The sequence below is a fragment of the Morone saxatilis genome, unplaced genomic scaffold (genome assembly GCF_004916995.1).
Source record: "Morone saxatilis isolate NCDOM2014 unplaced genomic scaffold, NCSU_SB_2.0 Contig1, whole genome shotgun sequence".
In the NCBI taxonomy this organism is placed as follows: Eukaryota; Metazoa; Chordata; class Actinopteri; family Moronidae; genus Morone; species Morone saxatilis.
This window is the reverse complement of record NW_023339651.1, coordinates 3,927,229-3,954,623: the sequence shown is the minus strand read 5'-3', so window position 1 is coordinate 3,954,623 and position 27,395 is coordinate 3,927,229. Positions and strand designations below refer to the sequence as shown.

The window sequence follows — 27,395 nt, the reverse complement described above, 5'->3', positions numbered from 1 at the left end:
TTTGAGTAAAAATTATATATATATATATATATATATATATATATATATACTGCAACCTCAGCCTCTCTTGGCTTCAATAGGTTTGTCTACTCTGAATGAGAGCTGTGTTATTGCCATGTTCCTCGGAGCACAGGCTAATTGATTCACGTTGGTTTACTTGTGTGGAACAGATAGCAGTGTTGTAATTGCGGTTGAGTCGTGCAGGCAAACAGTCATCATATGTCATTGCTCAGGAATGCTCTTTATTTGCCTCATAAAAGTCTCTCTGAAGGCCCCATCACAAACAACATCGCAGTATACACTCACTGACATATGAGACAGAAACTTCATCTTTTGAACAATCTACAGTTTAACATTGATGTACTGTCAAAAGATGAGTATGAAACAAAATTGCAGCAGCTAATTAGCTGCAAATCTTTCATCGTGACGGCCAATACCAGCTTCCTTTCCCAGTATTGTGTCCATTGTCTATCATACAATAATCTGCTTAACTTTCATAAGCTACTCTGCTTCACTCAGGCTTGTGGGGCTTTTGAATTGTGTGCCACATTGGTGTGAATAGCCCACTTGCTATAGACAGGTATACACAGTATGGTGATCATTGTAACAAACCCATGTTTTTTTTAACTGCATATACACCATCCAAGAGGGATTATTTGGAAAATCAGCCAGCACTGACAGCTGCATTTGCATCTGCATTTCTACAAAGTTTAGTTTCTGAAGATGTTTGTTTTGTTGCCTCGGACAAATCAATAACCTTTGCGCAACAATTATTTTTTTCTAGCTCTGGGGTTTGTCTTGAATTCCCTCTTCAAGAGCGTCCTTTCTTGCCTTGTGGTTGTTGTTGGTGGCATACAGTCAGGTTCCTGGAAGCTGCATGCATTTAATGTGTTTATGTTTGTTTTTTCTGTTCACTTTCATACCCCCCCTTACACCCACCCCCCTCCTGACTCCTCCTCCTCCTCCTCCTCCTCACCTCCCCTCTCCATCATTGTGACTGTTGTCTTGGTAATCCGTGACTTCTACGGCAACCACACCAAGCCTGCGTTCCTTCAGTTCTGATAGGTCCAACACGCTGAACCGGAGCTCGTTCACACGGGACAGCATGATGATAGAGGAGATGCTGGCACCCAGTAAGGAGATGGTACGTACACTGACTGGATGTATGGGTGATTAAACGTGCACGTCTCTTTTTGTCTCTCTGTGTCTCTTGCTGTCTTCTGTCTCTACTTCTCTCTCAGTCAGTAATCTGCAGGTCATTAACTTCAGGAGAGACTCAGTTCTGCCTCCAAATGTGCCAAGCCGTCTTGGTGCTGTGCCAAAAGCCAGGCGATTCACCAATCCTCTTACACCTGAGTTGGAGTTTACATAAAGACGGCCAATCCCGTTACATTTTACTGAAAGAGGAAATGAGATTAGTGGCTAGTGCTACGATCTAAGAAGGATTACTGTGATGGCCCACTTGCTTTGCATATGTAGCAAAATGGCACTTAAGGTAAAAAGGGAATATATTCCACAAGCCAGAAGACAGCACGAGTCTCCACCAGGTCTTCCATCTGTGGACTTGGTAGTGAAAAACTGTATCAGAGTTATGTTAAATGACATAACGAAGATTATTTTTGCTAGACATGGTGAGGTGAGACGTATGTGATGTGTTTAAAGGCATCATGATAAAAATGTTTTCATCTTCTTAGCAGTCATCATTGTAGTCTCCAAGCCCAAATCCAGGTAGCCCTTCAGGGACAGTAGACAGCTTCTCCTGAGGGGGTATTGTACTAACAATGGGCCTCATGCAAGAACATTTTCGTATTCTTATCTTAACTCTCTCTTTTTTTTTTCTGTATGGTGGGCTTGTACGAGTGTGCCACGTCAGATTCAGCAAGCGCTCCTAACTTTCTGTGCAAATCACCTTAAATTTTTACCAGTGCCAGCAGTGGAAGTAAAGGACCTGCTAAAGCCCACGAGTGGGAAAAAATAATGAGTGCTGTTAACGCCGTGTCACCTGAGAGCTGTTGCTGAAATCAAGAAGAAGAGCTTTCATATGAAATTCAGTCGTACAAACCACTTCAGAACCAATATGTTCCTACGAGTGGTTCTTGCATGAGGCCCATTGTAAAGTTCCTCTTTAAGCTTGACAATAAAAGCCTCTGGGAAATTAATATATTGAGATATTTTCAATTTGAAAGCAACGAAACAGAGACCTTTGTTGGTCAAATTATTGCTCCAAACAGGAATCTTTGTTAGAAGGAGTCTGGACATGCTCTTGTATGCTGCTATTTTTGCCTTCAAATGTACAGACGGTGCTACAGTACAATGAGACACACAATGCAGTATTTTGAAGAGGACTTTAGAGTAACATGATTATATGATTTGTGAATGTAACAGCTGCCAAATAACAGCCTGTCTCCTCTCACGCTACTCCAGATGCTCTGTAAGGAAAGGTCTTTCATTGTAGAGCAACATAATAAGGTATATGTTCAAGTCATCATGCGCTCCTTCTGTCTGTGCACGTGAGAATATGCCATTCAGACTTTATCATCATTTGTTTTATGTTTTCAATTTGGTTATGTTACCATCAGAGCATGTATATATTCATTTTTCTATTCATTGTTATAAAGTCGACTGACTGTTGGTGATAATAATCAGAGGCTATACGCTACCACCACATACCAATACTGGATTCTGTTCTTATTGTGGGATTGATTAGGAATGATAATTTATTCCACATTATCATTTCAGTATTTTACAATGTCAATATTTACTCACTAAGCTGAGTCTTTAAAATGATTCCTAACTTTAATATTAACCTATAAAGTGTTATAAAGCCTTTTTAAACAATTGTAAGCGTTGGTTTCAATTTTGAATTCATGTCAGCAAAAGTGTCTCTATTAACGCATCAGAGCCTCTCTGGAATAGAAATATGGCATCTGTATTATACAGTGATTGCATCTATTCACTGTGCACAGTGCTGGCAGATCTTTTTGGGGCGTCTTTTTTACCATTGGTTGATACAGTTAAAAGTCTGTTATTCTGTTTATGTTTTCCTTTCTTTCCACTATATGTATGTATAGAGGATGTTTTTAAATTCTGGTGTCCTACTAGAGTTCTATATATATCCACATTTGTTTTTTCTTAATGACATCTGCCATGTGTAGAAATAATTTTATGACTCAGCCATAAATCCTGCAAGATGTACTAGCAGTGATGCCCTCCTTTAGATGAGGTGTAACTGGAAATAAAGTTGGCTTATCATCTTGTTATATCGTAGCTGTTCACTGCTGTTCTGTACCTTAGTGTCCTCATTTTAGATGATGTGTAAATGTCTGCCATCAGGAAACTTTTTATTGGAAGATTTTCTTGTTGGAGCTAAGATTTCTAGCATACACTTCATTTTTTTCAGTTTTTCTTGGTTATTTAAATGCACGCCTTCATGACAAAATCTGTGTATTGTGATCTGGTTTCTTCACCGACTGTACGCTCATTCAGATAACAAGCACACATTATCATGTATTTCTTCTTGTGCACATGCAAGATTCCTCTCACGCACACACTCGTGCACTGCACTGACCTTTGCTGTCTCCTCCACAGCATCTGGCGGTGGCTAAGGACTTTGACAACGACTCTCTGAGGAGGTACAGCTGGACTGCAGACGCACTGGATAATGTCAACCTAGTCTCCTCACCAATACACTCCGGGTAAGCACATTTGAAAGGATGAACGGATAAAGACAGGAGCAGAGGGAGGGAAGGAGACAAGGATCAGGGGAAATATCAACCATGCTGTCTCACCTTACAGTGAGGGAGGAGGGAGAGGCAGAACTAAGCTAATGTGATCACAGTGTTTTGGCGTTTAGACAAATTTGAGGTATGAGGCGATACGGACACAAGACAAGTGCTTGTCTTTGTTTCCGCCTACCTGTTACTGTATGTATTTTCTGTCTGTCTTCCTTGCCAGTTCTCTCTTTCTCATTTTCTTTCCCCTCAAGAAAACGGCTCCTACCCGCAGCGGTTTCTCTTCACCCTCTCTGATTGTCTGTTCTTTCCAAGTTTTAAATAGTTACACCTTCCTCATTTCCGTAATTGCTGTGTAATAGCATGGTATCAAACCTGTAAAAACATACCAGAATCTGCTTAAAGCTACAGTGTCAGAGAGATGACTGTTGGCTGTAGTTTCTCTCTCTGTATAACCAAATACAGAATAATTCGACTAGTGCTCACCTGATGCTGAAGGTCAGTTAAATCGTTGATCTTGGAGCAGCAGATTCCCCGCTGAGTGCGGAAATGAAGGATTTGTAATTTAAAATTTGACATTGGGGGAAATACGCAAATTTGCTTACTGGCAGAAAGTTAGATGAGAAGATTGATACCACTCTAATATCTGTTCTAGAAATAAAATGAAGAAAACATGAAGCAGCAGCCTGTAGCTAGTTAGCTTAGCTTAGCACAAAGACTGGAAACAGCTTGCCTCCCTCGTCCAATGGACAATCCTCTTACTAATACCTCTAAAGCTAACACAATATATCTCTTTTAGGGATCTAACAATGTAAACTCATGACTCAATACAATTCACAATACTGCGGTCATGATTTGATTTTCTTTGATTTATTTAACAAAAGTTTTAAATGGATAACAAAATATATTTTCTTCATCAAATTATTTAATAGTTTTTTATTTCTGAGGTAGGGTATATTTTCTTTGAAAAAGTGAAACTGTGCCTGTGACTTGATACAGCCACTAATGTGAGCGATGCAGAACAATCAAAGTCAAAAGTAGATATGTTGCTGTTCAAAAAGAGGAGTACAACTCATTTTTTATCTCACCGATTTGAATATGTCACCTATATTGTTACATTCCTTATCTCTCTTGTTAAATCCATACAATAAACACAACAATTTCAGTCTTCCTGCGACGCTTAGCTAACCAGCTGCTGGCTGTAGCCTTATATTAAACAGAAAGTTTGGTATCCATCTCCTCATCTAACTTTCAACCAGAAAGCAAATTTCCCAAAAATGTGGAACTGCTCCTTTAAAGGACTCCTTGGTAATCTTCTTCTCAGTGGTGTTTCCAATGACACAGCTCTGTTGTTGACCTATCACTCCTGCGTTGCTTTGTCCTCCATTCCTGCAGTTTTTCCTCTCCGCTCCCGCAGTACGACAGCAGGTGATTGACTGTGATTGGTTGCCCTCTTTATCACCACCACTACCTTGTTTCTGTTACTTCCTGTTTCTGGTGACATCCCACACCCTCTCCTCTCTGTTCACTCATAACATCTGTGTTTGCTCTCCTGTGAACTGTGTTATTACAGACATAAAGTGGTTTGGATTTTTGGCTTTGTATTTATTCCTTTTGTTTGGAGGAAAAATCTTTGTGAGTCTGTAACTGATCTGAATGTGTTTGTGTTGCAAAACCTCGCAGAATGTGACTTTGTAGACACTGATATGGACTTGATCTTTAGTTACAGCTGGATCTGAGTGCTTTTACATTTTCCAACTGCAAGTTCAGACAGTCAATGGACAGATCAGTTACAATAGACACAGGTTAAACAGTCATTAATCAGTTAATACAGCTCTATTCAAGATAAATATATTGCAACCACAGATAATATTTGTGTTAGTTAATCATACTTTTCTAATTTATATTCACACCATTGTTCAACAGCTACATACAAACTAACACTAACATTTTGTTCACCAAATTGCATGGTGTGGATCAGTGTGTGTGTGTGTGTGTGGATTTCTGTGTGTGTGATTTCCTTTTTTAAGTCAAAATGACACACAGAACTACAATATCTTCCAATATAAATAATACACAGGTTACACTGGAGGCTCCTGTGTTGGCATTGTGGCTAATTCATCCACAAAAAAGATTTTGCTCGGTTGTGTGTGGCAACAATCAATACATCTTTACTGAAGTATCAGAGAATAGATTCATTTTCTGAAAATGCATGTAGCAAAATTATGACATCTACTTGATGAAGTTGGTGTTTTCTAATTGTAACCATCACTTTTCAAAGTGCAACCATTGCCAACACAGAAAACTCTTCACACTTTCTTTTTTCTTAATCTATCTCCTCTTTTGCTCACACTTACTTTGTGTGTGTTTTGAAGATCACGGCATGGGAAGGGACCTCACCTCAACTAAAGCTCTTCTCTCCATCAATATTGTTGTTACATTGATGTGTATTTTACTTTTTATTCCAATCCTTTTCTGTATCCTTTCCTCTCCCTCTCTGGTTATCTCTTTTTCTCCCCAAATGCTACTCTTTCTTTCACTTTGCTCACACTGTTTACTCCCCTGTCTCTGCACTCTCTGCTTCACTGTCTCTCTGTCTCCTATCACTCTCTGTCTCTTCCTCTCCTTCCTCCTCTTTGCGCTCTCCATCAGGTTCCTGGTCAGCTTCATGGTGGACGCCAGGGGCGGCTCCATGAGAGGAAGTCGTCACAACGGCATGCGCATCATCATCCCGCCCAGAAAGTGCACTGCTCCCACCAGGATCACCTGTCGACTGGCCAAGAGACACAAACTGGCATCGCCTCCTCCAATGGTGGAAGGAGAAGGCCTGGCCAGCCGACTGGTTGAGGTCGGTCCAGCAGGAGCTCAGTTCCTCGGGTAAGATAAAATTATTTTCAAAACCTCACCAAAATTGTTGCTTAACTGCTTACTTTTCTTCGCTTTTGTTCGGTGACTTGACATCTCCTTCCTCCTGCTTCTTACCATCGCCATTTCCAACCATCTGCGTTTCTATTTGAAAGTGTGAATGTGTGTATATGCATGTTGAGGTGTAATACCTGCTGTTTAATTTGCAGTTCAAGTGTAATTGTGGCAGCGTGCTCACCCTCAAGTATCAAGGACAGCTGTGTTTGCCTTTGGCAGAGGAAAGACAACATCACTAACCGATGTAAACTGTGTAAAAGTGTAGAATGTGGAAAAAAGAAATGCAAAGTAAATATGTGGTCTTGTTTCAGTTTAATATTCATTCCTAGTAAATGTCAGGAAGTGTGTCCGAAAAAATGACAGAAATGATAGATTTGGCTCAACGGAATGGCAAGACTTTCCCATTTAGGAGGATCTATTGGTGGAAATGGAATATGATATTTATAGGTATGTTTTTCATTAGTGCTATAAGCACCTGCAAAATAAGAATCATTGTGTTTTGTTACCTTAGAATTGGAGATTTTTATCTACATTGAGTGAGCAGTTCCTTCTTCTACAGACACCGTGAGCGGTTCCGTCTTTTACACAGTCCGCCATGTTGAAGGTTTTTTTTTTTTTTTTTTTTTTTGCGGGCCCAATGTTCTACTTAACAGTAGCCCAAAGTAAACACTAGCGCTCATATTATCAGGGCCCTTTCATCTCTTTTTCGCAGCCCACTGCTAGTTTATCCTAAGAATTTCGGAGCTTGATTTCACTAAATCCTACACACTATTGCCGTGTAATGTATCCAATTACAGTGTAAAATACAAACCAGGACAAAATGCATGTCTGAATAATAAGGGCGTTGAAATCTTGGATTCTTTGTGTTGATTTTTCAATTAATTTTATATTACATTACTAATTATTTAGTACTACTATAATTATGTTATTAATGGGACAGTTTCTGCAGTTGGCCCATGCGCTGCAAATAGCTAAACCTGATATTTATGTTAAGAGGAACATAAACGCCCAAAAGCCTGGATTAAAAAATTGGGTGTGAGGCTGGAATCTTTAGCTATATTTATTGCACAATAGACCAGTAAACTACCAGATATGCATTGGACAAAAAGTGAGTTGTACCACCCTGAACACCATGTGCGATGCAGTTGGGACAGAGCCTTGCAAAACGGAGTAGAAAGCCAAGAAGAGAGGCTCTATGGTAAGATATATTCTTTGTTACTAAACGACAAACTTGATCAAAACCTACTGAAAACAGAAAGAGGTTCTGCAAAAATCACTCCTAAAACACAATTAGTAAACGTATGACAATTTTGCGCTGTCAGAATAAAGAAGCTACTTAAGGTATTGGTTATAGCAATAGCACTATGTCAAAACAAAAAAAAAAGATTTTTGGCAACCACAGATGTTGTAGAAAAATACCAGGAAATACTCTAGTCACCCAATGTGGCTCGTCGTTAAAATGACTTGTTTGTTTCTCAGAAATAGAAAGCACATGCTCGCATTTGCGGGAGCAATTGTTCGGGTATTCTGCTTGGATAAATGACTTAAGGCAGAGCTTACACACCAGGCTGGAACTACAAGTTCATCTCTGGGACCACACCCATCGGAGAGTGGATGTCAGCTGGGGCCACCTGTTACATCACCGCAGCCAAGATGAAACCACTAAGAGGCTCCAGAAAGGACAAGATTTGCATCGTGGATGTTAAATTTAACTCTTCTAAATATATTATAATAATTGTATTGAAACGCTACAGGTCTAATTCATGCATTAGTTCATATTGAATATAATTGAGTATTATTGAAGAAGAATCTCTGATGGTACCTCGGTCGGTGTGTTGAAGCCCGCTGAAGGAGTTTGCGCGTATATGGGTCGTTGCCATTGACAGTTTGTCAGACAGCCAGGGCATTCATATTTGCATCAACACTGCAGTTTGACAGTTTGATCCTGAGTTTGGTGCGTTGAGCTGACAGACTCACTTGAGTATGACCTGTCATCACAAGGGTAGTCACACAGTATACCATGCTTAATGTATAATTATGAACATCATCCTGTTTTATGTTAAGACACTAGGTGAAACTGGTGATTGGAGACCATAAAACTCATTTGTGAAAACTGTTTACTTGAGCCTTCATAAATCAAGTGAGAAGTTCTCATTTCTCCACGTCAAGGACCATGGTTATCGGTTTTTATTGCAGCCAATGGAGCTGCCCCCTGCTGGCCATTACACAGAATGCAGGTTTAATACACTTAGTGATGGCTTCACTTCACAGACCTGGAAGCTCTGTCCATTAAATATACTGTCAATGGTGTACACCAACCAGTAACTGTGCTAATGTGTGTGACTGGTTTCCATTACTGTTGTCACTAAGTGCACTCCAGAGTACTGAACAGAAGGATAATAGGAATCGTTTTACTGATACAAAGCTAGAACTCAGTAGTGTGTGCTGTTACTGACTTTGCGAGTGTGTGTTTTGTGTGTGTATGTGGGTGCGTGTGTGTTTCATTATCTTGCGGACACAGTAAACTACATCTTCCCAGAAAGCTGCCAGCCCTTAATGAAGGCGAGAGCCTGGTTAGTCCAGTGCTACAGCTGGGACCCAGAGGAACTAGATTTGTTGGGTAGGAACCAAACATAGCATCTCCTCCCCTGCTCCTCTCTCCCTCCTGTACCTCCCCCAAGGAAAAGACATGACCGGGGCTGATTCATGCTGATGGATATGATTATTTTACCCATCTCTGTTAACTTTGGTTTGTTACAGGATACAACATTACTATTATATGGTTGCCATGTAGTTTTGGGAAGAAATCAATGACGTAGTGAACTACACACACTGAAGGGAGGATGACAAGTTACTTACCTGTATTTAAAGTTAGTTGGATGATGGGTCCACAGCAAAGTGGATTATGTTTAGTAATAACACTCCAGGGAGAGACAGAATATCCTTTTTATATTTGAGATTTTAAAATTCTTCCTAAAACTACACACTACAGCTTTAAATCCATTACACTTACTTTCCAGCCACTTTCATTTAGAGACCATTGTGTTTTTTTTATTTCAGAAGCTTTCAGTGGGCTTCTGATGTCACTGAAAGTAAAGGTTTTGATTGGCTGTTTGGACTGGACTGCGCTTGTTGGGCATGAGCCTTTTCCTCCTCAAGCCAAGCATCATCCTGCTTCTCATGACCGCTGTTACTTTACTTCACCTTTAAGATCAGTTTTATGTCATCCCACAGTATTTTTGTGTAATTAATTTCCACAGCCATTGGTACAGGGGTTTGACTGAGTTGTACTGATCCATAATACATTACCTTAGAGCGGTGTGAAAACATGTTTATACCATGAAACATGTTAAATCTTCAGTCCTGTGAAACTTCAGGGCTACAACTCATAAGGGTTGATTCATTATGATTATTGACAAGCAGTAAACAGCCTCAGTATGTATGAGACTTTATTTTACATTACAGTCTTGATTATGATTTTAAGTGTTTAAATAAAACTATATGATTGAATAGGCAACAAACAAAGTTGCTGTCATTCAATCAACAGTGGCGTCTCCATGGCAACACAACATCTTTCATCAGATTCTGATTCTTGATTGGTGCATAGAGCGTCATCCAACCCTATATCTCAGCATTTTGTTCCATTAACTAAATTCATTTTTTAATGTTTAGATGTTGATGAAGATATAAACTTTGAACATCTGAAGACAGGCTAAATTATTGCATTATATAACAGCCTTGTTCTGCATTCGAAATGTTTGCAGTTAAAACAACCAATAGATCAATGAGATGAAAACACTGAACTGTCCAAAGAGAAGCCTATTAAGTAATTTAATACAGACTGACAATTTTATTAATTATTAAATGTAATTAAAAATATCAGGTAAACTCATCTCTGATCAATATTCACAGGAAATAATCTGCTAGAAAATTCATCCAAATTACTCATTTTACACAAGCTTCCTGCAGTTATTGCATTCACTATTTGGGTTCATTATACAATTTATCTGTTGTTCTGTACTGTTATTTTATTGAATATAATATGAAATATTCATAAAATATTTCAGTTAGTCAGGGGTTGTAAGTTTACTCACTTATAGAATAAAATTGCCAAACTCTGTAATCAGAAGAATGATATATAATAAAAATTGTAAATGCATCATTTTGGTCTGGAAACGTGAGAGAGTAGCAAGCTAGCAAGAGATATTTGGGTTAGGGTTAGGTTCACAATCAGTCCCTTGGTCTTCAGCGGTTCTTGCTCGGCCATTTGTTTGGCAGAATTCGATCAAAACATGAGGGTTTAATAGAAATTTACGAAAGTATAATTAAAGTAATGGTGCAGAAGCTTTTGACCTTTATTTTATCTTAATTTCTTAATTTCAAGTTCTCTGAAAAGTTTTGTTTTTCTATATAAATAAGATAAAGGATATTATAAAATATGTAAAACTTGACTAATGTTTGTTGAAAAGTTTAAGTTTTGTGAATTGTGAAGTTAATTTTAATGGCACTAAAGGACACATTTTTCCAGCATTTACGGTTCTACTTCAAGCACTTAAAAAGTGAAATCCTCTATCCTTTAAGTGCCACTACAGTAATGGCGGCTTGTCTGCTTCTGCCTACAACTTGGATTTATAACTTTGTCTGAAAATAGTACTTTAGTAGTAAGAAAATAGTGCACTTAAGAAAAATAATCATTTGTGACTGATTTTTTGAGGATTATCCAAGGTGATGATCAACGAATATAGTTCCTCTGATACCTCCACAGTGGTTGTTTTAGTCTGTCCTATTCTATTCTGAGTGACTCTGGAAAAAAACAGTCCTCAGGGTAGAGTATGTTCATCCTTCTCTCTTGTGTTGCTATCATGCCTTTTTTTGAATAAGGGCTGTGCAGCTTTCTTCCTCCCACTTCCTTATTCCATTTCACGTGTCCTGTCAAGTCATGCCACGCTATGACATGCACTCTGAATGTCTCATCAAACTGCAGCACGGCCACCGCTACACTGTCATCAGTTCATTCATACCTGTACAGTATGGTTTTGAGACCAGTGTCCAACCATGTTCCTAATGAATAAATTCCACTTTTATTATCCCCTGTGTATGCTTAAAGAGAAGATCTATGATATGTCATCCATCATTTGTATTTCAGATTTAATTTTACATTAAATTACCATTAAATTACAGCTATCATTGTAATCAGAATGAACTCAACCGTCTCTTCTCTTGCCTAGTCCAGGTTTACTTTAAAGACAAACGGTAGCGTTACGTTTTGGTTTAATTGCTACTCGTCATTTTAAAATATGAGTAATTAAACCATATTTCCATGACATGTACCTTACTAGGCCTGTGATAGTGGAGATCCCTCATTTTGGCTCGATGCGGGGCCAGGAGAGAGAGCTGATCCTCCTGCGCAGCGAGAACGGAGAATCCTGGAAAGAGCATATGTACGACTATAAAAACGAGGACCTGAATCAGCTCCTCGGTGGGATGGATGAAGGTAAAGCACACGTTTTTACTTTTTTATTATTTAGTCAAATCTTTGTCATATAGTAGCACCCCGGCAACTTTAAACATTTATGGACCTGGGATTTAAAATGATACATGACTGTAAGTGTTTTTAAAACCCCAATGTGTAGAGCATTGGGGTTACAGTTACAGCATTTTATGAATAATTCTGATCCAAGATTTTGTTTGTAGAGAAATTAGACATAGTTACAGTGTATCGTACTGCTTTCAGCCCTTTTTTTTCTAAGTGTACCTTGGTCAGATGTGGTAAGCGGAGGAGCCACCTACCAGATCTGACCCAGGTCAGAATCTTGAGTCCTAACTGTAGCATCACAATAACTTCTAAAAACATAAGTAGTTTTAATACATTATGTAATGTAACCCATTGACCATTAGTGTTTAGCATTTATTCTCCCTTTTTCTTGGGTTTAGGACCATTAGGTCATAATCAGAATGTGTAATAACACAAATTATTTTGTAGAGCACATAAAATGATTGTGTGTGAATCATGTGTGTTTTTTAAAGAACGCAAGTTATGTAATTACTGGACAAGTTCGTGAAAGCAGCAACAAGGAGCTTAATGTTTTGTTGATCCTGGCGGCCCCTGTGGAGAAAAGCAGTAGTGTTTCCACTGCCTCGTTTCATTGATTTCAAGGGGAATTAAGAATAACTATATAGAAATAGCCAATCTTCCCACTTATGGTCTTGTTTGTCTATGTACGTCATATAGAGGAATCAGTCAAAATTACCAGTTAAAAACTCCTTGGAGTAGGTTTTAGGTAATTAAAGCAAGTAAAATCCTGTATTAGAGTCATACTAGAGAGAGATTGAACTCATAGTTTGGAAAATAAATAAGTTATGTTAATGTTATTTATGTCATTGATGACATAGAACTGGACAGTCCCGAGGAGCTGGAGAAGAAGAGAATCTGCCGCATCATCACCAAGGACTTCCCACAGTACTTTGCTGTAGTGTCTCGAATCAGGCAGGAGACCAATCAGATGGGACCAGAAGGCGGGACTCTGTGCAGCCGCAGCGTCCCATTGGTTCAAGCTTCCTTCCCTGAGGGGGCTTTAACCAAGAAGATCAAAGTTGGACTGCAGGTGAGATGTCTGTTGTTGTTATTTATCTGTCCCCCTTACTGGATGCCATAAACAATACACACAAATAAAACACTCATCACTCATTGATCATTGGCTCCTCTCTCCCAGGCCCAGCCAGTACCTGACGACACTGTGAAGAAAATCCTTGGTAACCGAGCAACCTTCAGCCCCATCGTTACCGTGGAGCCCAGAAGAAGGAAGTTCCACAAGCCCATCACTATGACAATCCCAGTCCCGCCCCTCTCAGGGGAGGGGCTTACCAACGGCTACAAAGGAGACTGTACTCCATGTCTCCGCCTTCTCTGTAGCATTACAGGTATAATTGTGTGTGTGGTTGTACTTTTTGTGAGGACCAGTTTGAGAACTTGAGAGTGAGGACAGTTTTTAAAAAGGGGGGATATTTTGGCTTGTCTTTACTTCTTTCAAAGGAATGTTTAAGGGGTTAAGATATGGTTTAAAGGTTAAGATGGATTAAGGTTCAGGTTAAATTAAAGAGCTGGGGTTCGACATGTATTTGTGATGGTTATGGGCTAGAGAATACATAATGTATGCAAACTATTTTGTAAAATGATTTGCTCAGCTTAGTTGAGCTGCTTCGGGGTGCTATTCCATATTTTAACAGTTGTGTGGTGTCAATACAGGAAGCAATCAGTCATTTCAGAGAGTAGATGTAACTTTAATCATTTACAACTCAGTAATAAAAACTTTTTTGGGAGAATAAAACCCATATCTGACACAAATTCTTATTTAAATTCTATTCTAGTATTTCTATAAAACATGTCTGTAGGGGACCTTTTACTTTTCAAATTGTATAACATCAAAATAATAATAATTTGAGTCAAGAAAGAGCAAATATTACAGCATTTCTTTTTATTCCTGAAAATATTGTATCAGAAGGGAATATGAAGATGACTTCTGTCAAGTGTATCTTTTATAATGTCCCTTCATGTTCCCCGTACATAATGTTCAAGATATTTGTATTTGGTATGTTTCCTACCAGGCGGTACATCCCCAGCACAGTGGGAAGACATCACTGGCACAACTCCTCTCACCTTCGTCAATGACTGCGTCTCCTTCACCACCAATGTTTCTGCCAGGTGAGACACAATACAAACACTATACTTTGGGAAGAAGCAAGTGTTTGTGACTGAGCTTGTAGTTTTTTTCTCTCTGTGTCTGAAATGTTCATCACTTTATATGTTACTTTTGCAGGTTCTGGTTAGCAGACTGCCATCAGATTCCGGAGACAGTGGGCCTGGCCACGCAGCTGTACAGGGAGCTGATCTGTGTGCCCTACATGGCCAAGTTTGTGGTGTTTGCTAAGATGAACGATCCGGTAGAGTCCAGACTGAGGTGCTTCTGCATGACGGACGACAAGGTGGATAAGACCCTGGAGCAGCAGGAGAACTTCGAGGAGGTGGCCAGGAGCAAAGACATAGAGGTACATAATTATCGGTTGGTTATTATCTATTCTGGTTCTTTCAAAAGGCGACGTTCAGAGATTTTGAATGAATTTGTAATCACATTAATAGGACATTAATAGGTTATTACAGAAGTTTAATTTTTATACATACATTTATATTTATTTATACATTATCTTGCTTTCCATCCTCCGTGTTAAACTATTATATAAAAAAAGCATTATTATACATGTGAAAAGTACATTTGCACAAAGTTCCATGGATTGTAATAAGTAAATTAAGTAGAATTTAATTTGATTGTTAGATAAAACAGTGAATGTAAAGCTATCTTTCGTCAAACCCCTTTATGGTAAGTTTTTTAATTTATTCAGTTCAGTTTATTTACACAGTAAAGGTGTCACTTGTGAATATGTTTAGATTAAAAACATGCATGTTAAAGTGTTTACCTGGTTTAGGTTATTCAACTGCCTTCAAAATAGTTGCAGCAGTACATTAAGATTAGATCATAAGTCAGTAACATTACTCTAAAGGCAGCCGGATCAAGGTCAGAACTGCAGTATAGTCAGACTCCTGCAACTCTAGAATTATCATATAGGGAAAGGTGCTGAAAAAAGATCCAGGAAAGCGAAAGATTTGTAAGTGCTTGTGCTCGTGCCAGTTTGTTTGTTATAAGCTGGGTTGGAACCGGATCTGTATTCCTGCTGTTGGCTTCCTCCAGACCTTATCATAAATGGTTATTCTTTCACGAGTGATGCCGGTTTTTGTTGCACATGGCCATTCTCACCTCTATGATGTGCTTTCTCAGGTTCTGGAGGGCAGGCCGATCTATGTGGATTGCTATGGAAACTTGGCTCCCTTGTCTAAAGCGGGTCAGCAGTTAGTTCTTAACTTCTACGCCTTCAAGGAGAACCGTTTGCCGTTCTGTGTCAAGGTACTGCATGCACTCTGTCATCACTAGTGCCTACAAAGCCTTCTTTTCAGGCTGGAATGGGGAGTTGGAAGATCTATAAATCAACATGGCAAAAAAACTCTGTGAAAGTTACTTAAAATACACCAAGGTTGTCATAACCAAGTACAAAAGGGTACAAGACACAATGCTAGAGAAAAGCAGCAGAAAGTACACTTCTGTTAACATACTGTCCTAAGCCAGGATTGTTTTAGCTCTATTTCCCTTTGTTGCCCTACTCCCCACACTAGCTTTCAATACAAGTCCACAGGGAATAACCTAGTTCCCTTTGCCTCTCCTAAATAACCTCACGTCATTGATCGACCCACTAACGTCACGTTCTCCATAATCAATTCTCTTGCATCATTTGGTGCTCTGTTACTATGAAAACTATCCTTACTGCATGTGAAGTGGATCAGGCACACCACTTTATCACAATACAGCTAATTTGAACTACAGTAGCAGGGTTACATGTGTATAAAAGTATGTACAATAGGTCTGTTCCATTATTCATCACTAAACATTTCCTTATTAGAAAAACAATAAAATCAATTTAAGGCTTAAAGGTGTGTAGGATTTAACTAATCGGTATCTAACGGTGTAGTTAGTTGCAGATTGCAACTCCCCCGCTTCACCCTCCCCTTTCAAGCATAAAGGAGAAACTATGGTGGCTGTGAAACGCTAACGGCCTCATATAGAGCCAGTGTTTTGTTTGTCTGTTTTGGGCTACTGTAGAAACATGGTGGTTCAACATGGCGAACTCCATGGTAAATAAAATCAGCTCATTCCAAAGTAAAAAAAAACACAATAGTTCTTATTTTCAGGTGGTTAAACACTAATAAAAACATAAGTATGCATAATATAAGATTTTTGTCAATAGACCTTAAAAATATATTTTTGATATTACCCACATCCATGTCAAAGCCAAGTCACCTCTTGGCCACTAACAAGGGCTTCTTTTCTTCTGTTACCTGCTGTGCTATACTACCTAATAAAATAAAACACAGAATCGTTATGTAATATACTCTCCACAAATACATACATACACATTTGCAGATACACGTGGATAAAGTAGTATTCAAATTGAGGTTCATCACTATTGACTACAGCCTTATCAAGGAACAAGGTACATAAAGAAGCAATGTTCTCTCTCTAGGTGAGAGATCCCAGCCAGGAGCCCTGCGGTCGTCTTACGTTCCTTAAAGAGTGTAAGACCGCAAAAGGCCTCCCACAAACAGCTGTGTGCAACCTGAACATCACACTTCCTGCAGTGAAAAAGGTAAGGTATTGTGAACTCACCATTCTCTGTTGTCACCTCCATAACCATAACATGGCTAGGGTAGTTTCGGCCCCAATAACACTGATAGATGAAAGACAGAGAAAGACTTTGGCCAAACTGCCGCCACTGTGTCTTTTATCTGTTTAAAGCTTCTCTTTTACATATATCGGTATTCTTTGCAGTGGATTCTCGCCATTGGCTGTTTCATTTTGTTCCTACCTACCTTTTGATTTGGATGACATGCTTTTGGCTGAGGGCATTTCGTACAAAAGGCTTCTTTTGATTATCAGGCTGGCTTTTTGTGGCTTGAGTTCATTTGCTGAGTGTTGGCGCTTTATACTTTTTTTTGTGTTTGTTTTGTGTTTTTTTTTGTTTGCTTAAGTGGCTTCTCTTCTGAGTTTGAGCTTCTGTCAATCACTCCTTTTTCACACCCTGATGTTTCTTTTCCCCCTGCTTTCCATTATGTTACTCCCCCTGTTTCTGCAATGCATCTTGGGAACCAGGAAATGGAGTCAGATGCCGAGGATGAGGTAAACCACACCCTCCCCACCATGTGCTGTCCTCTGCGCTAGATCTATAGCGGCCCTGCTTAGTGGCCCTGCTCTGTTCATCATAGCCTTATTCTTTCCGCTTCTACAAGGACAATACGAGCTTTCCTTGTCCAAAGCAACCTTTAGCTGCTCAGTTTTGCATGATATATTGTAGATATGAAACAACTCTTTGTTTTATGTCCAATCCTTATCCTTTCCGCTCTACATAATGTGATACAAGTGACTTTGGAGTTTAGATGTACTGACATTGTCCTTAAGTTAACTTTTCACCATTAGTAACATTTCCTCAAAACTGATTATTTGCACTTTTTAGTACTTATAATTTAGAGTTTGTAGCCTTATCCTGACTAACTCAAGCTAATTTGACTAGCTTGGCATAGTAACAATTATTGTAAGTATTGGTATCAGTACTTACAAAAATATAAAATTGAAGTGCAGTAAATTCTCTTAAAGGAGAATTTGCTGCTGTATGCAACTGTTCAATATGGGCTACTACTAACGCAGACTATTGGGTTTGCTTTAATTTGAAATTACGAGGTCCAAATGTTGCTCATTTGGCAGCACTATACAATGTAGGGTGGCCTAGAACTGATGTGTTGTTTGCTATTGTTGCAGACTGAAAAGCCAGATCGACGTCATACCTTTGCATCCCTAGCCTTACGTAAGCGCTACAGCTATCTGGCCGAGCCTGCACTGAGTGAGTTTGACATTTTCACTAACAAACCCTTTGATGAATATAAAAATGCCAATTTTCGTGGATAAGTTAGTTTATTAACAATTTTAATTAACCTGTAAAATGCGTGATCAATATGTAGATAGATGTGACTTACTTAATGTAATAAATGCATATTTCTCATCCCACATAACATGCACTGTTCACATGCTTGTTTACAACATGGTACATATTGCATGGGTCAATGAGTGGTTTTTAAGTTTTTGTGCTGTGCTTGCCCACGTTGTTAGTTGTACTTCTTCTGGGTTTGTTTGGTTGATTTCCACTGCTGAGTTTGAGAAGTCCAAATGCATCAAAATTTTTCTTTGGCTTACCAACACAATGTTACAGGCATTTGGGAAGGTCAAAGTAAAATTTTATTTATTGTCCATTTGTCCCCTCTGAGTTTAAAGCTCTTTTTGGCTTTGTGATGGTGTAACAGCTTTTTGTGGGACAAAAATGCATGTTAGGAGGTCTTGAGTTTGGCTTTCTTTCAGGTGTTTGTTTTCAGTTTTTCACACTCTGTGCTTGTCACCAGTTCTTATCGATCTTGCATGGCAAAATGGCCCAAAACTTAAGTCTTGGAAAACACATTTTGTCATATTTTGTTATATAATAAACGGAAAATGGAAACTTCTGCAGCCTTTGGCTGTATTGTATCATAATGTCTAAATTGTCTTTGTGGAATCTGTCATTACGTAATTTTTGGACCAAACAGATAAAAGGCACTTTAAAAAGCGGATTGAAATTAGAGCCAGAATCAATATGTGATTTTAGAACATCTGAAGTCAAAAGAGAGAAGTTGTTTTTGTGTTAATCCTGGTGCATTTGTCTTGCCATTTTTCTGTTGTCAGTTGTTAGTCTACTCCATCGTCTTTGGATTTTTACTTTGCTGCTGTATGTGCTTTGTTCAGTTTATTCATTTTGTTGTTGTTGCTGTTGTTTGAGTCATCTCCCAATCCTAAATCAGGATCACAACTGTTTCTTTTCATGACTCCATCTTCGATCAATAATCAAATATCTTATCTCAGCACTTCATAAAACTGCTGTTTTTCCCTCCTTGATACTAGGACTGCGTCACTGACCAACTCTTCCTCCTCTGATCTCTTCTTCTTTCACATTTTTTCTTCCTTTTCCTCCTCCAACATAATTTTCTTTTACTATTCCACATTCTTTTGATTATTTTTTCCATTCCTTCTTTATCATTATTTCTACAAATTCATCTGAAGAAACAGCAGTTGAGCGAAGCACAACATCAAGAACACTGCCTACTGGTTACCCTCACAAACCTGTCTTTCCAACCAGACCTTACCCATCATGGCCGACTGCTCCTATTACCGTCCCTGGCCAAACAAGGCCCGTCGGAGTGGGGTGTTCCCTCACCTCTACCGATTCACCGGCAGGCTCACCAGCTGCTTCTCCATTGAAAACTACCTGGCCCCTTTCCTCCCCGTCACCTGCATGCCCTGCAACTATCAAAGTCACCCTCGGAGCTCCACCACCAGTACCTACCCTGTCATCCCCAGTTAAATCAGTTAGCGACATAGCGTCCTCATCCCCCATCAGGTCTTACAGGACTATGCCTTCACCCATCAAAACTGTTGTCCAGCTGGGTCAGTACCCTGTCCAGGGGTCTGCCAGCCTTGTGTCCTCTGGAAGTCCATGTAAACCTGCCACAGATCCAGCATCTATCAAAAGTCTTGCTTCAGCATACACATCAAGGACTTCCCCACTTCACTCAATACCCAATGGTTCCATACCAGAAAGGTCATCAGCTCATGTTACTGCTCCAGCATCGCCAAAGACATCTTATAACATGTACAATTCTAACCTGCCTTTTAAAACTACCCTTGGGTCCACAGTTATGACAGATGCAGGGGCACCTAACCTCTCTTCTGTTAAAAGCATCTCCAGCCTGTCCTCTTTGAAAACCTCTGTAGATTCAACGCTCTCATCCAGAGGAGGGAGGACATCCCTCTCATCTCTCTCCTCAACTGGGCAGACAACAATTGCTTCCTCAGAACTGTCCATGATGAATGGATCTGTCTCACCTGTTAAATATCCATCCTCCTCCACACCATCCTCCCCTTCTTCTCGCCATCTCTCAGAGAGAAGTAGCAGCCTTCAGGAGAGGATCCAGGCCACCACCCAGGCAGCAACCTCCAGTGTCAGTGCAGCCATAAATGAAGCTATAGACTCTTATTCTGTGTCAGGCTATGGCACTCTTAGGTCACTGTCCTCCTCACATAGAACAACAACAGCAAGCTCTGCTTATGGTTCTCTGAGATCTGTAGTTGCCTCCTCCAGCCCGGCAGTTTCATCCAATACGGTGACTGTACCTGTGTACTCCTTAGTCAACGTCATTCCAGACACCCCTGTCAAACCAGGGCCAGGGTCTCTCAAAATGGCACTGCCTGATTCACCTCGCGCCCTGTCCTCATCTTCTTTGTCTTCCTGTGTTACCACATCAAAAATAAATTCCCAACTGAAATCCCCTCCATTTATCACACCGCCCATCATCCACCCAACTGCAACTTCCAATCAGGAGATACTAAAAGATGTAGCAGACATGAAAGAGGATCTGATGAGAATGACAGCTATCCTTCAGACAGACACACAGACAGCAGCTAAAACTGTCCAAACATCACATACTGGCACTCCTAAAGAGACCAAGTTAGAGGATGAGGAGCCATTTACTCTAGTGGAGAAAGTGAAAGAAGATTTAGTGAAAGTCAGTGAGATACTACAGAAAGATATAATTAGTGAAGGTAAGACTATTGCAGGTAAGGAGAGAGCCTCAGAGGATGAGTGGGAGGAATTTTCTAAGGATGAGATTGAGGAGGCACAAAGAAGTGTGCTCTCAGACTATTACCCTCCTTTCGATGAAAAAACACTCCTGCTCAAGCACCAGTCCCTGTCAAGCAAAGACTTAGAGTTGGCTAAAGTAGTAGACTTTTTAACCAATGACATTGGCGCTAGCTCACTCTCCAAAATGGCAGAGTTAAAATCTAGGTACGAGGAGGAGGCAAAAAGAGAAGGGGAAGAAAAACAGAAACGTGTTCTCAAACCATCTATGTCAATACAAGAGCACAAACTTAAAATGCCTCCCCCAGTCTCAGGCATGCTCAGGTCTCCATCAGAGAAGGACCTAAGCAAACTTGCTGAATCATATCAGGGGGCGGACACTATTTTGGAATCACCAGAGGACCTGTCTCATGAGCAGGATAAGAGTCCCTTGTCTGACAGTGGGTTTGAGACCAGGAGTGAAAAGACACCTTCTGCTCCTCAGAGTGCAGAGAGTACAGGACCTAAGCCTTTATTCACAGATTCACCCATCCCACCCTGCGTAACTGAGACCAGGACTGAAGTGGTCCACATTAGGAGCTATGAACAGCCTGATGATCCTTGTGAGCCTTTGCTCATGGAGGAGGCTGCATCTGCTATTCCTTCTATGGAGCCAGATGCAGCTTCAACAAGCTCCATCAAAGCCTTACAGATGAAAATGCCAGAAGAGGACTCAATGATGAACAAAAGTGTGTGTCTTAAAGAGGAAACTCATATTACGACCACTACTAGAATGGTCTATCACAAGCCCCAACTGACTGATGGCGCTGAGATGATAGAGGAAGGTATGTCAGTTAGAGATATTATGAAAGCTTTCCAGTCAGGGAGGGACCCATCTAAAGAACTTGCAGGCCTTTTTGAACACAAAGCTAGCCAGGATTCTGTCAAAGGCGATGAGCTGACTCCTAGATTTCTTGACAGAGACACTAAATCCAAACCGAAAGTCGAAAGAATAATCGAGGTTCATATTGAAAAGGGCCACAGCACAGCAGAGCCAACTGAAGTTATTATCAGGGAAACCAAGAAACACCCTGAACTTTATGTCTACAAAGGAGACCATGGAATCAAGGAACTTACTGATTACGATGAGGCCCAACAGGAAGAAGAGGAGCTTACTGCCGAAGAATCCCTGCCCTCCTTCCTAGAAACATCTCGTGTTAACACCCCAGTGTCACAGGAGGAGGACAGTCGCCCAAGTTCTGCCCAGCTAATAGCAGATGATTCATATAAAGCCCTAAAATTATTAAGCCAGCACTCCATAGAATACTGTGATGATGAACTATCAGAAATCAGAGGCGAGTCATATAGGTTTGCAGAGAAAATGCTCCTCTCAGAGAAGCTTGATGCGTCATCATCTCACTCTGATACAGAGGATTCAGCAGTAGTGACTGACCGTCACCTAGTTTCTGAGGAGAGTGGTAGCCGTGGCACTGAGAGCACAAGTCAGCAGCATGGTAGCCCCAAAAGAGAGTTTGTTTCTAAGTCATCTAAAGATGGGTCCTCTAAATCTGGTAAATTCTTGCACAGGGATGAACCATCTCAGTTTGATAAAGTGACAGTGCTTCATTACTCCACAGAACAAGGCAGTCCCAAACATGCAGTTTGGATGAGATTTACAGAGGATAAACATGACAGGAGCAGGGATAAGCTCCTTTATGAGGATAGGGTGGACCAAACTGTAAAGGAAGCTGAAGAAAAACTCAGTGAGGTATCACAGTTCTTCCGTGACAAAACAGAGAAGCTCAATGATGAGCTGCAGTCCCCTGAGAAAAAGCCTGTGAGACGAGAGCCAAAAGAACCCAGGTCCTGGCCTAGCTCAGCTTGCAGTAGCCCTGAGAAAACACAGCAGAAACCTAATGCAGGAGAAGAGGTCTTCAGTAAAAGCAAACTCAGGGAACCTTCTGCTGGTAAAATATTTGGCAGTACCACTACAACTGAAAAGAAAAGCTCTAGCTTACCAAGCAGTCCCCAGAAAAGCATGCTCTCTCATAAAAGTGAGGATACAATTAAACAACAAACTAGTGAGTCTGAACCCTCTTCTCCCACTCATGTAAAATCAACATCCAAAGTCAGTGCTGTAAGGATGAAGTTTGAATCTGAGGCTCAGAAACAGAGTCAGTCTACTCCAACCAAAATTCCTCCTCCAGTGCAGCCAAAACCCTCAATAAAGAAATTACAGGAGAGCAAACTTCCTGTTTATCAGTTTTTCGCAGGAGGAAAAACATCAAAAGTATCTGAAACATCAGAAGAAGGAAGCCAGAAAAAGGATGTTGAGAAGGATATATGTGCTGCCATGGACAGCAGTAAACCGGCTTTGATATCAACATCTAAAGCCCCAAAACATACAGGAGAAAAGTTGCCAAACAAAAACATCCCAGAGGCCTCTTTGCAAAAACATAAAATTAGTGAAACTGAGACTCACAAAGCAACTACTAAAGGGAGAGATATCCATTCCAGTGTTACTCAGGAAATTAAAGAAAGCAATAAAGGTCAAAAAGTCCAGAAACCTGTTGTTCATGATACTACTAGGCAACTAGAGAAAGATATTGATGCTAAAAAGTATCAACAAGTCACAAAAAGTGAATCTGCTTCCAGAGATGTAATAGCGGAGGTATCAAGAAAAGACAAAGAAGAACCACTAAACAAAAACCTCAGAAAAAAGACAGAATCCCAAATACCTGTAAGATTAGCTTCTACTTTAGATGATGACCTAACAAAGAAACAGACAATAACTAAACCTTCACAGATACCTACATTATCTAAGAGCAAAATACAGACCAGTCTTGAGACAACCCCAGTGAAAACAGATGAAAATCTGACATTTGAAATTCTAGATAATGCACCCAAAGATTCCAATTCCAATAATCTTCCCAGCCATAGAGAAACACTGGAGAAAGTAATAACCCCTCCGGCTGCAATAACAACCAAAGAGAATTTCAAGGGCATCAAAACATTACCTGTTTATGTCAGTGTCCAGGTGGGAAGGCAAGCAGAGAGAGAGGCCAAAGGGACTCTGTACACAGTCAAACAGAAATCAAATTCAGCAGTCAGCCCCATAAGCCCTGATGATGACACACTAGAACAGGTCTCTTTCATAGATAGCTCAGGGAAAAGCCCCCTTACACCAGAGACCCCCAGCTCTGAGGAGGTCAGCTATGACCTTACGTCCAGGACCCCTGATTGCTTTATGGGATTCATGCCAGGGAAACCCAGCCCCATCATGGAGGTATCTGAAGAATCAGAGGAAGATGACCAAGGCAAAGTTGTTTTCTCTTTTAGGGAGGCCCTACCAGAAAGCAAAACTAGTCTTCATGCCACCCAAGCAGACCTAGCTAATGCTAATAAGGAAGAAACAAAAATGAATGATAACCAGCAGGAACTGAGTAATAATTTCAACCACCAAGAAACCACAGTCAATGTCAGGCATGATGAAATGACAGGGCAGGAGCAGCAAGAAGTCTCAAAAGACAAAGGTATTGCATATATTGAGTTTCCTCCCCCTCCTCCTCTGGACTCATCAGAAACGTCAGACCCAGATAGGAAAGGTTCCTGTGCCTCTTCAGAAACTGAAACAGAAATGATGGAGGTGAACTTACAGGAAGAACATGACAAGCATCTGCTGACCGAGCCAATTATACGTATCCAACCCCCTACTCCAGTTCTCCCTGGGGCCGATGACAGTCAGTCAAATGATGAAGAGGCAGAAGATGATGAATCAATCTTCCAACCAATTCCATGTAAGAAATTCACTTTCAAAGTTCCAGAGGAAGAAGATGAGGAGAAGAAGAAGAAGAAGGAGAAGGAAAAGGCATCTAAATCTAAAAAACATGACAAAAATGGAAACAACAAAGAACCTCCTGATGGGACCAATGGGACCAATGGCTCCAATGGTTCCAATGGTTCTAAAGGTTCTAATGGCAAAGGAGAGGAGTATGAATATGAACAAAATGGAAATGACCAGTCAATAACAGACTGCTCAATAGCCACAACGGCTGAATTTTCTCATGACACAGATGCAACAGAGATAGACTCATTAGATGGATATGAACTTCAGGATGAGGATGATGGCCTGTGCGAGCAGGCAGATTTACGGCTGTTTGGTCTTCCAGACAGTCGGAGAGACGTTTGGGCAACAGACACATTTAGGTCCACTGATCGCTCTTTTCCCCCAACTAAACTGGAAGTAATTGAAGAGGAGAAAACCCCAGAGGAATGTCAAAAGGACACTTTCAAAAAAGATACCCCCTCAAACGGTGAAAAACCTGATGGCGTTAGTATGGATGGGGTTAAAAGTCAAGAACAAAAACAGCCAGATAAAGAGGGATTTTCAGACACTTACTTTAGTTACAAATTAGAAGAGGAGTTTAACTCTCCTTTTAAGACTGTTGCCACTAAAGGGCTGGACTTTGACCCCTGGCCCAGTAAAGGTGGCGAAGAAGAAGTCGTTGACATGGGAGGGACACGGGGAAGCAATGGTGAGCCTAAACCTTTTGGACTGGCAGCGGAAGACCAGTCTCAGGCCACAACACCAGACACTACCCCAGCCCGAACACCAACGGACGATAGCACGCCAACGAGCGAGCCAAACCCATTCCCCTTCCATGAAGGGAAGATGTTTGAGATGACACGCAGTGGTGCGATTGACATGAGCAAGAGGGACATGGTGGAGGAGAGGCTCCAGTTTTTTCAGATTGGTGAGCATTACTACTCGGCGGGCAGGTACAGGGTCAGGGACCCAGAGGTAGATTCCTCCTCACAACACAGGGATCAGTTTATTACTCAGGATCCCACAGATACTTTAACACTCCCTCAAGTCCCCATTCAAACTACTACTGTCCAGCTAGAAATATCGACTGCGACTGGCAGTTACACCACATGCAGAGACTCTTCCAACACTGAGCCTAAATTCTCCACTTTTAAAACAGGATTCAAGTTGTCATCTGACAAAACCTCCAATGCTTCAAATAGCAGTTCTGAATGTAGAATACCAGGCATATTTGATGTTTCTAATAACATAACCTCAGGAACAACTGTAGATAGTTCTTATTCTGTAACCTCAAACTATACAGATTATTCTAATTTTGATACATCAGGCATGACAGATTATTTTTCAAATTACAGAATTAATTCAGGTACATCCAAACAAAGCACTTATTACCAAAGCACAGATTCTTCTTTGGCACCTTCACAACAGATAAGCACTTCTCAAACTTGGAGCAGCAATACCAGTAGCAACATCCCTGACTCCAATTATAGCCATACAGACCTCCTTCAGGCTGGCAGTATTGTGTTCAACTTGTTGTCCTGTTCTGAACCTACTCTGCAGGAGGTCAGCAGGATAGAAGCATCCTTCAGCCAGCTAGAGGAGAACAGCAGGGAGGTCAGGGCTTTTACTAATGTAGCAATAACAAACACAGGAGCCAAAGACATCAAAGGCAAGATATGCAAGTCCAGGTTACCAGTGAGAGAGCGCAGCCGCACACTATGCAGTCAGAGTCGATCAGTAGTGAAAGACAAGGCACAAAAAAAAGTCGATAAATTCCTTGTCAAGAAACATGCCAAGCATAATGTCAGGGAAAGATTAGACCCTTTTGAAAATTTGTTTCCTAAATCTAAAATCCCGGTAATGAAAGCCATGAAATACTCCTCTTGTTCCCAGGATCAGAAGCAGGTTAGAACCAAATCTGTGGTTAGTGACAGAAGCATTCAAACTGCCAGGGGTAATAAACAACTAACTAAATCCAGATCCAGTACTGAACACAGATACAGTATCATGAAAACCCTAGGTAAAAGTAGCACACGTGAGACAGGAAGAAAAAGCAGTGCAGTGGTCTCAAAAAACTTTAAATCAAGGTCTGTCAATAGCCAGGGAGCCAATCTTTTGGACCAAACCCTTCCAAAGGAGGTTGAAACAAAGTTAGAGGGGAAAACATTGCCCACTGAGGACGAAGAGAGCTGCAGCCTCAGCACTACCAGGAACACTTCCTTGTCAGAACCATCTAGAGCTTCTAGAAGTTCCTGCACTTCACGCACCTCTACCTCCACCTCCACCAGCACCACCACATCAACACCATCTGCTAGAGATGTGAGAGCTGAGGTTGAACAGACCAACAGTGAGAGGAGGAGCAGAAGGAAGAGTAGGCGGACACTTGGAGGGAAGGAGCAAAAGCAGAAGGAGAAGGAGGAAGGGAGTCAGGTTGATCAACCAATCACGGCTCCTGTCACGGAGAACGAGACTAGTTTGTAAACTCTTTCTAAACACTTGTTATACTTTATCTTTCTATAAGAGATGCATGTAGCTGTTGTGGGTGCTTTGTGATGTGACGTAAGTGTAGCTGTCACTTCTTCTTCCTGTCATTCTTGTTATCTGTGTCCTGTGCTGTC

At 40.6% G+C, this 27,395-nt stretch overlaps 1 protein-coding gene across 1 annotated transcript in view; it reads left to right on the top strand.

Moving 5' to 3' along the window:
- The window catches only part of LOC118326109 (ankyrin-3-like), a gene marked incomplete in the record, with an annotated part of 136,512 nt that overhangs the window by 95,640 nt on the left and 13,477 nt on the right, over positions 1–27,395 (top strand). The window contains 13 exon segments of the mRNA XM_035659026.1: positions 1,042–1,144; positions 3,589–3,695; positions 6,384–6,608; positions 11,993–12,147; positions 13,047–13,258; positions 13,367–13,574; positions 14,259–14,355; positions 14,471–14,699; positions 15,485–15,610; positions 16,782–16,904; positions 17,408–17,434; positions 18,071–18,152; positions 19,397–25,705. Coding sequence (XP_035514919.1) covers positions 1,042–1,144; positions 3,589–3,695; positions 6,384–6,608; positions 11,993–12,147; positions 13,047–13,258; positions 13,367–13,574; positions 14,259–14,355; positions 14,471–14,699; positions 15,485–15,610; positions 16,782–16,904; positions 17,408–17,434; positions 18,071–18,152; positions 19,397–25,705 — 8,003 coding nt within the window.